This window comes from Desmodus rotundus, chromosome 10, assembly GCF_022682495.2.
Source record: "Desmodus rotundus isolate HL8 chromosome 10, HLdesRot8A.1, whole genome shotgun sequence".
NCBI lineage: Eukaryota > Metazoa > Chordata > Mammalia > Chiroptera > Phyllostomidae > Desmodus > Desmodus rotundus.
Genome location: NC_071396.1, coordinates 63,078,273 through 63,092,620, shown reverse-complemented (window position 1 = coordinate 63,092,620; position 14,348 = coordinate 63,078,273). Strand labels below are relative to the sequence as shown.

At 40.1% G+C, this 14,348-nt stretch overlaps 1 protein-coding gene across 4 annotated transcripts in view; it reads right to left on the bottom strand.

Annotated features, from left to right (window-relative positions):
- The window catches only part of SPIRE1 (spire type actin nucleation factor 1), a 267,545-nt gene that overhangs the window by 57,128 nt on the left and 196,069 nt on the right, over window positions 1–14,348 (bottom strand). For all 4 annotated transcript variants that reach the window (XM_045187677.3, XM_045187678.3, XM_024580563.4 and 1 more), the window contains exons 7-8: window positions 14,111–14,197; window positions 8,473–8,602 (exon numbers count right to left, since the gene is read on the bottom strand). In XM_045187677.3, coding sequence (XP_045043612.2) covers window positions 8,473–8,602; window positions 14,111–14,197 — 217 coding nt within the window. The remainder of the gene's footprint in view (window positions 1–8,472; window positions 8,603–14,110; window positions 14,198–14,348) is intronic.

The window sequence follows — 14,348 nt, the reverse complement described above, 5'->3', positions numbered from 1 at the left end:
GACCTGACATTTATGGGTCTACCAGGGTCTAACTTTGGTCTTTTCAGAGCTGTAGGTTTTATTGTCTCACCTGTGGGAAAAGGAGAAAGGAGAAAAACAAAAAAGAAGGGAAGGAACGAAAAAGCCATAGAAAAGGAATAGAAGAAAGGAAGGAAGAAGGAATAAAAACAAGATCAGAGGAAAGATAAGAAGGAATTTCAACAAAAATTAAAATAAAATATAAATAAAAGAAGGCAGGAAGAAGGAATAAAAATGTAAAGGATGGAAGGAAGAAGGAATAAAAAAAGAAAAGAGGACAGAAAGGAAGAAGGAATTCAGGGGGGAAGGAGGAAAAAAAAAAAAGTCTTCTGCCGGCTTTAAACAGGTCAGGTCAGTTCCGCTGGTCTTCCTGTCTGTGAAACGGGAGGGGGTGGTTGGAGGGATTGGTTTCACTTTTTTCCCTTCCTGAACCACACTCTTTGCTGTTGTTCAGCCTCTACTCCAGTTCCTCAGGGTCCTTCTGCTCCCTGCTAGGCCTTTAGTTCACCAGTTGTGCTGTCCTTGAGGTACAATAATTAGCGGCAACACACACTCCACCCTCTTCCTCTTTGGTGTCTTAGATGCTAGGGGCTCTTGGTGCTCATTCTGGGTAGTTCAGCCCCCTACTGGGTCAAGTCTTTCCGGGGACTACAGTCTCCCCTAGCCCTGCAACTCCCCTCTGCTGGGCGTTCTGCCTTCCTCCTAGAGAGCGAGTAGTCCCTGCAGGGATCTGTGTGCAGGGGCTAGGTGGGAGTTGTTCAGTCCCCTGTGCTTCAGTTGTGGTTGCCTGTGGGCAGCGAGGTTGCTGATACGGTTGCCCACCGATCCCTGGCTTTGGGCCTGTGCACCCGGGTAGCCGGGCCGCTGATCTGGGTGCACAGTGATCCCCAGCTTTGGGCCTGTGTGCCCAGGCAGCTGAGCCGCTGATCAGTGTATGTACCCACCTGAGGTTTCAGGTGTAGGCGCCCAGGTCACTGATCAGAGTACGTGCCCACTCAGGGTTTCAGGTATGGGCGTCCAGGCTGCTGATCGAGGTGTGCACCAACTGGGCTTCAGATGTGTGCTGGGGCTGCTTATCAGGTGTTCACAGTCCAGGGGCTGAGGGGGTGGGGGCGCAAGAGGCCATGGCTGCTGCAGAGAATTCTCTAAACAGTTGAGTGCCTTTATTTTCTCTTTTTCTTTTTGAGAAATTCCTCCTATTCAAACTGAGACCCCCCCCCTCCGCCCCCAATCCAAACAAGCACCTGGCCTCTCACACAGCCCAGCCTGGCTCTCTCCCAAGAATCCTGCAGCAGACCCTGCACCCCGGCGGGGCTTCAGCCGCCCTGGTTCCTGTGGGCAGGTTCCAGGGACCTTGTTGTCCTTAAGTGCTCTTCTTACTGTATGATCTTTCAATGTCCTCTATCTCTGGTCTCCGATCTTCATATATGCTGGAATACCATTGGCTGTTCACTCTGTTCCTCAGATCAACTAGGCGTTTCACTGGTGCCGAGGGGAAGTGGACTCCGCTCCCACCTATCTCACCACCATCTTTAGTCCAAAAATTCACCTCTCCTAATGTTTTTAAGTTCTTGTTTCTTCTTTCTGTTCCAATTGAATGTTTATTTCTTCCTTTTGTTCTAAATCATTGAGTGAGTCCCGGTTTCCTTCCCTTCACTGTTGGTTACCTGAATATTTTGCTTTATTTCACTTTGGGTAGCCTTCATTTGTCCCTTCATTTTGTGACCGAGCTGAATCAGTTCTGTGAGCATCCTGATTACCAGTGTTTTAAACTCTGCATCAGATAGGGTGGCTATCTCCTCACTGCTTAGCTCTTTCTCTGGAGTTTGATCTGTTCTTTCCTTTGGGCCATATTTCTTTGTCTCGGCATACCTATTATGTTTAAGGGGGGGGTCAGGTATTGTGCAGGGAAGGGCAACCCTTTTTGCTATGTTTTGGCGCTCTTTGTGGGAGGGGTCAGAGAGGGAACAATGGGGCTAGGCTCCCTTGCTCAGCTGTAGCTCCACTTTCCACCAAACTCTTGTGTGAGACTGGGAGTTTCCCGTCATGGCAATCCCCACGGCAGTTTATGGCTAGCTTTGAGTCTCAGTTTCCCCTTCAGCCAGCCCTGCCTTGCTCACTCGGTCTGCTGCCTTGCCATGGGTCACCTCTGCCTGCCTGTCTCCTAACTACCCATCTGGTCGAATGTTTCTTTAATTCCTTTGTTGTTGGAGTTCCATGCAGTTTGATTTTCTGGTACTTTTTGGTTGTTTATTGTTTTTATATAGGTTGTTATCCTCCTTTTGATTGTGTGAGGAAGTGAAGGGTTTCTCCCTATGCCTCAATCTTGGCCAGAACTCAGATTTTTAAAAAAGATTTTATTTATTTATTTTTAGAGAGGGGAAGGAAGGAGAAAGAGAGGGAGACACATCAATGTGTGTCTGCCTCTTTTGTGATCCCCACTGGGGACATGGCCCACAACCCAGGCATGTACCCTGACTGGGAAATGAGCTGGTGACCCTTTGGCTGTCAGGCTGGTACTCAACCCACTGAGCCACACCAGCCAAGTTGGAAAATGATTATTTTAATGGAACTCACATTTGAAACCCAAAATCTCAATACAGTATGAGATGTTAGGAAAAAGAAAATGATCAGATATGAACACTATGCACAAGAATAGTAATTTCAGACTTAATGGGAAAAAATAGTCTGTAAAACAATAGGGAAATAGGTAAATAAAACACAATTTAGCCATATGTAAGGATATTATGTCCTTATCAATAATGTTTTGAGTCATCTTTAATAGCATGGGAAGTTATTCACGCTACATATGATGTTAAATGAAGAGAGCAGAATACTGTACATACAGTTTTTGTTTCTGCACGAGTAGATCTGCAATGAATGCTTCTGGCTTTTGAAATTGTGGGTAACATTTCTTCTTTACACATTTACATATTTCTCCCATTTCCACAGTGGGTGTCTACTTGCAATCACATGGAGAGGAATGGTTATAAAATATTTAGGGAAACACTTCCTCAAGTTAATTCTGCCAACCTTATCCTAACAAAATTTCCCAAAGCAAAACTGTAAGAACCAATATACATCTACAGAAATGAGCCTAAATTCTCTACTGTTCAATTAAAATTTAAGATCACTTTGAAGAGAGAATTCTAGAAGTAAGACTCATAGAACAATAACTATCTATATAGCTCAATTATGGTTGTTATGAAATGCCAAGGAATAAGGTTAAAATAAAATATAATCAACATAAAACTGATATTTAATTATTGTAAAATATGGCTTCTATTAGCATATAATTTGTTTAAAATGAAACAGAAGAATATGTGACAAAAGCTATGATGATCTTCCATGCAGTTTGAGAGTGTTTCCTTGATGCTTCCAAGGATTGCTATTCTCTTTCTTAAACTCCTTCAAATGGCCTCACTTAATACCCTCTTACTGGCTGCTGTTAACACTTATGTATATCTCTTGCAACATGAAGATGCATGAGACTCCAGAGTCACTCTTCTGTAAGCATTTGTGAGCAGGGACAATGCCTTATTCTTCTCTGAACTCCAACAGCTGGCACAATGTTTAATAGAAAATAAAGGTTCAAAAACTATTGGAAAAACAAAGAAACTTTATGTCATACACCGCCCAAGTAATACAAGCACATTATGCTTTCCTGTTCCTTTCTCTATTCTATTGGTACTACTTCTATTAAAGTTTATCATCCCTAAGCCTATTACTCTTTACTCCTGCAAATCATGAAGGTTACTTTTCTCATGGCAATCTATTTGTTTTACTTTCTAGCTTTGTTGAAATCTTTTCTATTACTTCCATTATTCCTTTTCAAGGTATAGTAATGAAAAAAAAAACCCTAGTCTAAAACAACCATCCTACAATAGTATTTCCTTATTTTTTCATAGTGGTTTAAATTCTCTTCACTCAAGAAAAATGTATGTACAAGGTCTGTCCAGAAGGTATCCAGCCATGTACTGTGAAAAATAGAGATATTAATCAAAGAAGATAAAAGATACAAGAAACATTGTACATAGGACAATGATGCCTTAGTCCCCTTCAAAGTAGACACCTTGGAACTGCACACATCAGCTGCCCCATTGTATTTTCCTGAATCTCATCAACATTCTGAAATTTTTCCTTTTCGAAGGTGATTTTAGTTTTGGGAAAAGCTAGAAGTTGCAGGATGCCAAATCTGGGCTGTAGGGGGGCTGAGTTACTTAGGTGATTTGATGTTTCACAAGCAAATTGCACAAGATGTGATGCATGAGAAGGTGCTTTGTTCTGATGAAGCTGTCAATCAACAACTGCCCACTTCTGAATCTTACAAATAGTTTCCATGGAGGAATGTTCAAGCTTAACCAAATTTGATGCAGATTTGTTACTCTACCCACTCAGTCATTTTGAATGTGATGGCCACACAGTACACATACTCACTCAAGAGTGTCTACTGTCCCCACTGAGTAGTACAGTGAAGTTGTCATTGTTCATGCATGTTCATTTGATTCCACTCTCCTTGGCTGCCAGGTTACATCTATGTCATGCAAGTTGTTCTTGTTATATTAACAATGGTTGGCCTTTTGCCTGATAGACCTCATACATATACTTTGTAAAATATGCATACATTTTAAAAAATATATTTCAGGGGATTCAAAGACCCTCCTCAGGCTCATTCAAGGACTCCCAGGATAAGAACTTTTGGTTCATATGGTTTATATATTTTGACTCATCATTATATTAATGCTCATATGGATTTATCTCTTTGCATACTTTAAACATCTTTTTTAAAAGATAACACTTGCTGCCATAATGATTAGACAGGGATAAATTGATATAACTTTTACTTTGTAACTGTAATTGCAAGGTACATTTAAAAATTTCAACAGCTATGGGAATACTTTTTACAGCCTAGTCCCTGTACTAGGGACTAGGGACACAATAATGAACCAGACAGACATGGGTCCTGTCATCATGAAGGTCACAATGTAACAGATGTGCTGAGAGTCAAATAATATTAATATGAAGAGATCGAAGAGTTTAGAGCTGGATGCAGGGAGAGCAGTAAGAAGTGATGCAATAAATCTGACAAGAGAAGATGACAGCCTGGGTTAAGATAGTGGCTGTGAGGCTAATAAGTGGAAGACTAGAAAGATCCAGAAGTAAAACCAACAGCGCTGGGCTGTTAAAAGTGAAAGATGATGCTGAGGCTTGTCTTGGGCATACTGAGATGGGGAAAAAGGAGGAGATGGTTGGGGGAGACAGCAGATGAGTTCACTGTGGACTTGTTGGGCCTGTCTTCCTTGTATGATCTAAGGAGGCCCTATCTAGCAGACAGATGGATGTATGAGTCTGAACTTTAAGAGAAATCTGTGCTGTAGATTTAAACTGGAAGATAACCAGAAACAATGAAAAAGGATATGGTTGAAAGGAAGAAGTAAGCCAAAGATAGAAACCTGAAGGATCAAGAAAAGTATCAACAAGTAGAAAAAGATCAGAGGAGAAAACTAGGAGAGCGTGGTATCACAGAACTGATTCCTTTCCTATTCAGGTGTCACGATAATTTATTTTCCTAAAGGGAGTTTCTCTGAACCTTTTGGCATCTTACAAACTGGAGAATTATATAAATGAAATGTTTAAAAATATTTAATGATAAACTCTATCTATAAATAAAAATCAATGTGTTTTGAGAGGGGAACCAAGATGGTGGCGTAGGTAGACACATTGCACTTCCTCGCACAACCAGAACTAACAGAAAATCGAACTGTAAGGAAGTCTGACACCAAGGAGATAAAAAAATAAACATACATCCAGACCGGTGGGAGGGGCGGAGACGGGCACCAGGGCGGAGAGGACTCGCGTGGCTGTGGAGGGACTGAGACTGGCGGAGTGTGGGACAAACAGCGCAGTCTGACCACTAGCAGACCCTGCGGCCCCATATTCGTGCACAGATAAACCAAGAGGGCCGGACTCAGAGTGGAGGAGAACAGAGCAGGCAGAGCGGTGGGTAGCACCCTGTGGCCCCACACTCGAGCACAGATAAACCGGGATGAACAGCGGGGAGTGAAGCAGACTGCACAACCCAGGGCTCCAGTGCGGGGAAATAAAGCCTCAAACCTCTGATTGAAAATGCCCGTGGGGGTTGGGGTGGCAGCAGGAGAGACTCCCAGCCTCACAGGAGAGGTCGTTGGAGAGACCCACAGGGGCCTAGGGCATACACAAGCCCACCCATTCGGGAACCAGCACCAGAGGGGCTCAATTTGATTGTGGGTAGCACAGCAAGTGACTGAAACCTGGTGGAGAGTGGAGCGGGCGCCATTGCTCCGTCTTGGCCCCTCCCCCACGTACAGCATCACAGCTCAGCCACCAGTGTTACCCCGCCCCGGTGAACACCTAAGGCTCTGTCCCTTTAAGTAACAGACACGCCAGGACAAAAAAAAAAAAAAGTGGCCCAAATGATAGAACACTTCAAAGCTCCAGAAAAAATACAACTAAGTGAGGAAGAGATAGCCAACCTATCAGATGCACAGTTCAAAACACTGGTTATTAAGACGCTCACAGAATTGGTTGAATTTGTTTGAAAACTAGATGAAAAAACGAAGGCTATGCTAAGAGAAACAAAGGAAAATGTACAGGGAACCAATAGTGATGCGAAGGAAACTGGGACTCAAACCAATGGTGTGGAACAGAAGGAAGAAAAAAACATCCAACCAGAAAAGAATGAAGAAACAAGAATTCGGAAAAACGAGGAGAGGCTTAGGAACATCCAGGACATCTTGAAACGTTCCAACATCTGAATTATAGGGGTGCCAGAAGGAGAAGAGGAAGAACAAAAAAATGAAAACTTACTTGAACAAATAATGAAGGAGGACTTCCCTAATCTGGCAAAGGAAATAGACTTCCAGGAAGTCCAGGAAGCTCAGAGAGTCCCAAAGAAGCTGGACCCAAGGAGGAACACACCAAGGCACATCATAATTACATTAGCCAAGATGAAACAGAAGGAGAGAACCTTAGAAGCAGCAAGAGACAAGGACACAGTTACCTACAAAGGGGTTCCCATAAGACTGTCAGCTGATTTCTCCAAAGAGACCTTACAGGCAAGAAGGGACTGGCAAGAAGTATTCCAAGTCATGAAAGGCAAGGGCCTACATCCAAGATTACTCTATCCAGCAAAGAAAAATATGAACAGTAAAAATGACAGCAAACTCAGTTATTAACAACCACACCTAAAACCAAAACAAAAGAAAACTAAGCAAACAACTAGAACAGAAACAGAACCACAGAAATGGAGATCACATGGAGGGTTATCAATAGGGGATTGGGAGGGAGAGAGAGGGGGGAAAGGTACAGAGAATAAATAGCATAAATGATAGGTGGAAAATAGACAGGGAGAGGGTAAGAATAGTATAGGAAATGTAGAAGCCAAAGAACTTATAAGTATGACCCATGGACATGAACTATAGGGGGGGAATGTGGGAGGGAGGGGGTGGGCAGGATGGAGTTGAGTGAAGGGGCGGAAATGGGACAACTATAATAGAATAATCAATAAATATATCCAACAAAAAGAACAAAATAAACTAGTGAGAAAAATAGAACTTGAAACATGGAAACATGGACCAGACCAATATATGTAAGAGGGGAGGGTAGAGGGGAGAAAATAAGAAGGGGAAGGGATTAATCAAAGAACATGTACGAATGATTCATGGATGGACAATGGAGAGGGGACTGACTGTGAGCAAGAGGGTTGTGCTAAGTGAAGGGGGGCAAAAGGGAAAGAAATGGAGCAACTGCAATCAAATAAACAATAAAAATATTTTTAAAAATAAAAAAAATCAGTGTGTTTTTATAGTACACATTAAAAACATTAAATAAAATAAATACAAAGGAAGTTTGGGAATAAGTGGTATCAGATAATAGTTGATGCTTTCATCACATCATACCTTACCTTTGAATCCATAATTACAACAATAAAAACTTCAATTAAAACTACTATCATCTTTATTTTAAAACATGACTTACCTTTGTACATGTATTACAATTTATAAAGTATTCTGACCACAATCTTATTTAATTTTTACATAAAAGCCATAATGAAAGTTTAGAGGAATTTTTATCCTTTTGCTGACAAAGAAATAGATACTCAGAGAGGTGAAGACACTTCCTAAAACCACAGTCTAGAGATCAGCAGAGCTCTTTTACTATGCCATGATGCTCTTGTATAGTTCAGTATTATAAAGAGAATTTCGTATTCTATGAATGTCAAGTATAAATTTCAAGTAAGAGAAAGTGTGTGTGTGAAAGGGAGAGAGAGAGAAAGAAAGAAACAAGAAATGAGGACTCCATTAACTATCTGGACTTTGTAACATTATATCATTATTTTTCACTAAGATGGTTGTATAAAGACACTTTTTCAAGTGGGTGACTCTACACCATGCGTTTGGCCAGCAGTTGACTCACCTAATCTGCTACGTCTAATCTCTTCTGGTGAGACGGGCCGCAGCTTTCTTTCTGCTTTGATTTCTTCTAGTATTCTTTCATGGAGGCTCCGTGGCCGTGGTGGAGTGGGTTTTAGTTTTCTGGCTGAGGCCTTGAAAAAAAAACCATAATGGTTGAAGACTCTAAGTAGTTGCCTTTAAATAATGTTAAGTACATTCATACAGTATAGTATTATGAAATTATATTTTATAGATTGTAATACTATTTTTCCTCATCATTATTATTTCAAAAGGTAATGATAACAACACTATATATTCTATAAGCTTCCTTTTATTTAAAAATGTTATTGTTTATGCTATTACAGTTTTCTCAATTTTCTCCCCATTGTCTTACTCCCCCTAGTCCCCATCTTCCCACAGTCAATCCCCATACCATTGTTCATGTCCACAGGTGATGCATATGTTTTTTGTCTAATCCCTTCACCTTCTTTCACCAATCCCAATCTCCCCTCTTCCCTCTTACAGCTGTCAGACTGTTCCTTGTTTCTGTGCCTCTGAATCTATTTTGCTCATTAGTTAATTTTGTTCCTTAGATTCCTGTTATAAGTGAGATTATATGATATTTGTCTTTCATTGCCTTGCTTATTTCACGTAGCATAATACTCTCCAGTTCTGTCCATGCTGTCGCAAAAGGTAAGAATTCCTTCTTTTTTAATGCTCTGTAGTATTCCATTGTGTAAATGTAGCACAGTTTTTTTTATACACTCATCTACTGAGGGGCACTTAGGCTGTTTCCTTGGCAATTGTAAATAATGCTGCTGTGAACACAGGGGTGCAGATATTCTTTTGAATTGGTATTTCAGGATTCTTTGGATATATTCCCAGAATTGGAATTATGGGTCAAAAGGCAATTTCATTTTCAATTTTGTGAGGAAATTCCATATCGTTTTCCAGAGTGGTTGCACCAGTCTGCATTCCCACCAACAGTGCACTAGGGTTTCCTTTTCTCCCCAGCCTCACTACTACTGGTTGCTTGTTGATTTATAGATGATAGCCATTTCAGCAGGTATGAAGTGATACCTTACTTATTGTGGTTTTAATTTGCATCTCTCTGATGGCAGGTGATTTTGGGCATTTTTTCATATGTCTATGGGCCATCTGTATGTTCTTCTTTGAGAAGTGTTTATTCAGGTTTTTTGCCCATGTAAATAAATTATATATTTTATTGATTATGCTGTTAGAATTGTCACATATCCCCCCCTCCACTCCCCTCTGCCCTGCATACCCCCCCGCCCACATTTCCCCCCCCTTTAGTTCATGTCCATGGGTCATACATATAAGTTCTTTGGCTTCTACATTTCCTATACTATTCTTACCCTCCCCCTGTCTATTTTCTACCTACCACTTACGCTATTTATTCTCTGTACCTTTTCCCCTTCTGTCCCCCTCCGACTCCCCTGTTGATAACCCTCCACATGATCTCCATTTCTATGATTCTGTTACTGTTCTAGTTTAAGTTTGCTTTTGTTTTTGCTTTACGTGTGGTTGTTAATAACTGTGAGTTTGCTGTCATTTTGCTGTTCATATTTTTTATCTTCCTTTTTTTAGATAAGTCACTTTAACATTTCATATAGTAAGGGCTTGGTGATGATGAACTCCTTTAACTTGACCTTATCTGAGAAGCACTTTATCTTCACTTCCATTTGAAATGAAAGCTTTGCTGGATAGAGTAATCTTGGATGTAGGTCCTTTCCTTTCATGGCTTGGAATACTTCTTGCCAGCCCCTTCTTGCCTGGAAGGTCTCTTTTGAGAAATCAGCTGACAGTCTTATAGGAACTCATTGTAGGTAATTGTCTCCTTTTCTGTTGCTGCTTGTAAGATTCTCTCCTTATCTTTAATCTTGAGCAATGTAATTATGATGTGCCTTGGTGTGTTCCTCCTTGGGCCCAGCTTCTTTGGGACTCTCTGAGCTTCCTGGACTTCCTGGAAGTCTCTTTGCCAGATTAGGGAAGTTTTCTTTCATTATTTGTTCAAATAAGATTTCAATTTCTTGCTCTTCCTCTTCTCCTTCTGGCACCCCTGTAATTCGGATGTTGGAACATTTAAAGATGTCCTGGAAGTTGCTAAGCCTCTCCTCATTTCTTTGAATTCTTGCTTCTTCATTCTTTTCTGGTTGAATGTTTCTTTGTTCCTTTTGCTCCAAATTGTTGATTTGAGTCCAGTTTCCTTCCCTTCCCTGTTGGTTCCCTGTACATTTTCCTTTATTTCACTTAGCATAGCCTTCATTTTTCATCTAATTTGTGGCCAAATTCAACCAAAATATGAGCATCCTGATTACCAGTGTTTTGAACTGTGCATCTGATAGGCTGGCTATCCCTTCATTGCTTAGTTGTATTTTTTCTGGAACTTTCATCTGTTCTTTCATTTGGGCCTTTTTTTTGGTCTTGTTGCACCTGTTACATAAAGGGGTGAAGCCTTAGGTATTCACTAGGGCAGGGCAACCCATGTCTCTGCACTGTGACGCTGTATGTGGGGAAGGGGTCCGAGAGGGAACAATGGTGCTTGCTCCACTCCATCTCAGCTTTCAGTCACTTCTCCCGCTACCCAGAAGCAAAGTGGGTCCTTCTTGTGCTGATTCCCAGGTGGGTGGGTTTGTGTACATTCTAGGACCCTGTGGGTCTCTCCAATGAACTCTCCTGTTAGGCTGGGAGTTTTTCCTGCCGCTGCCTCAAACTCCACAGGTGTTTTCACTCAGTGGTTTGAGGCTTTATCTCTCTGCGCTGGAGCCCTGGAGTTGCGTGGTCTGTCTTACTCCCCCTTTGTTCCTTCCAGTTGATCTGTGTGTGAATGTGGGGCCACCGGGGCCACCAGCTGCTGCCTTGCTGGCCAGCTGCAGCCTTGCCCATCCCCCTCCACAATCCACTGCCTCCCTGGGTCCACCAGCCACCACCTTGCTGCTAGTCTCCTCCACCAGTCTGGATGAATGTGTCTTCTTTAACTCCTTCGTTGTCGGACTTCCATATATTTCGATTTTCTGTCAGTTCTGGTTGTTTTTTGTTTTTAAATTATTGCTGTCCTTCTTTTGGTTGTGCGAGGAGGCACAGTGTGTCTACCTATGACTCCATCTTGGCCGGAGGTCTCTTTTGCTCATTTTTTAATGGATTATTTGCCTTCCTGGTGTTGAGTTGTATGAATTCTTTATAAATTTTGGAGATTAAACCCTTTTCTGATATGTTGTTTGCAAATACATTCTCCCATACAGTTGGTTCCCTTTTCATTTTCATGATGGTTCCTTTAGCTGTGCAGAAGCTTTTTAATTTGATGTAGTCCCATTTGTTTATTTTTATTTCCCTTGCCCTAGTTGATATATCAGCAAAAATATTGCTACATGAGATATCTGAAATTTTACTACCTATGTTTTCCTCTAGGATTTTCATGGTATCACAACTTATATTTAAGTCTTTTATCCATTTTGAGTTTATTCTGGTGTATGGTGTAAGATGGTGGTCTAGTTTCATTTTTTTACATGTACCAGTGCAATTCTCTCAACACCATTTATTGAAGAGACTGTCTTTATACTATTGTATGCTCTTGCCTCATTTATCAAATATTAATCGACTATAAAGGCATGGATTTATTTCCAGGCTCCCTGTTCAGTTCTATTGATCTAGATGTCTGCTCTTACGCCAGTACCAGACCGTTTTGATTACAGTGGCCTTACAGGAAAGTTTGGTATCATGTATTGTAATCCCTCCGACTTTGTTCTTCTTTCTCAGGATTGCTGAGGCCCTTCAGGGTCTTTTTTGGTTCCATATAAATTTTTGGAACATTTTTTCTAGATCTTTGACATATGCCATTGGTATCTTAATAGGAATTGTGGTGAATCTGTATATTGCTTTCTGCAGCATGGACATTTTAATGATATTAATTCTATCAATCCATGAACACAGTATATTCTTCCATTTACTTGTATCTTCCCCAATTTCTTTCTTCAATGTCCTATAGTTGTCCAAATACAGATCTTTTACCTTCTTGGTTAAATTTGTTCCTAGATATCTAATTTTTTTTTTGGTTGTTGCAATAGTAAATGGGATTGTTGTCTTAATTTCCCTTTCTGATAGTTCATTATTGGTATATAAAAATACCATCAATTTCTGAATATTGATTTGTAACCTGCTACTTTGCCAAATTCATTTATTAGGTCTAGTAGTTTTTTGGTGAAGCCTATAGGGTCTTCTATGTACAATATCACATTGCCTGTGAATAATGACAGTTTTACTTCCTCCTTTCCAATTTGGTTGCCTTTTATTTCTTCTTCTTGTCTGATTGCTGTGACTAGAACTCCCACTACTGTGTTACATAAGAGTAGTTAAAGCGGACATCCCTATCTTGTTCTGATCTTAGAGGAAACACTTTTAGTTTCTGCCCATTGAGTATGATGTTGGCTGTAGATTCTTTGTATGTGGCCTTTATTATGTTGAAGTATGATCCTTCTATTCCCAATTTACTGAAATGTTTTTTTTTATCATAAATGGGTGCTGGATTTAATCAAATGCTTTTCCTGTTGGCAATACTGTTGATAATAGAATATTTTTAAGTCATTATCAAGATTCCTAAAGCAATAAGGAGACTGCTGAATTTCAGTCATTTAGTCGTATGTGCTCAACTAATTTTAAAGAGACAATTTTCTGAAGTTAAAATTATGTCCCCTATGTGCAAACATGACAGGCAATCGAAATGCAAGCTATGGTTCATCTAACATTATTATGGTTTTTGAAACTAATATTTTTAAGTCATCACAACCTTCTCAGATTATTATTTTTATCTTCATTCTATAGTTGAATAAAGAAAGGCTCCAGCAGACTGATTTACTTCCTCAGAGACATGTGGCTGCTAAATTTTCTAGCTAGTGTGTAAATCCAGGTTCCCTTGACTCCACGCTCTCTGTTCTCTACCATGATCTGCATTCATAGAATTATTTCCTAGGTGGCCTCTTTTCCTTCTTTTAAAAAGATTTATAAAGGGGATTGTTAATTATGCTTCAGATATACACAAACTAGGACAGAGACACCATTTCCTTCCAGATTAATGAATGTACACAGGTTTATGAGGCATTGGTAAGCACTGGCTATTGAGCAAAGAGGAAAAGATGTGAGGAACAAAGGAAACACAAACCAATGTTCATCCATATTAAAATATTCTGATTCCATGGTCATTAGAAACAACTCTGTTAACAGAAGAAGATAATTGATATAAAAGTAGATGACTGTAGGGTGCATTTATTGCAAAATAGTATTGAAATGACAATTTAATCAAGGAGGTTAGCAGCACTATAAGGTAAACTGGAAGAGTAGGCAATCCATACCAGGAACATTTTGGTATTATATTTAGCCATTATTCTAGGAAGTATTTGTCCAGATTTTCCACCATAACCCACGTGGTTTTGAATTAAAATATCCTAAGATAGCCTTGTATGAAACAAATGTTAAGTATTTTCCTGTGACTTAAATGTAATCTATAGTTGGGAGTCATCATTCTGAGAATAAACGCTTAGTGTAAAAATGAACCACTTTAAGAGCTAAGTTCTAGAGATAACACCCTATAGGAGAATAACTTATTCTGTGAACTCCAGTGAAGAGGAACATATCAAATTACATACTGGATTTAAAGGAGGTCTTGATCTGATGAAGTCCAGAATGATTTCATGAGCACTTTTTTTTAACCGAGGAGGAATATCACCATTCACCTGAAAAAAAGACAAAAAGTAAAAATTCATCTTATTATAGAAGTGATTTTCAAACTTTGTACTGCAAGAACCTTTAAAACATGCAATACTTTACTATTTCATCTGGGACACTGCCCTCTTTTCCCTTAGATTGTCAAATAAAAAAAAATAC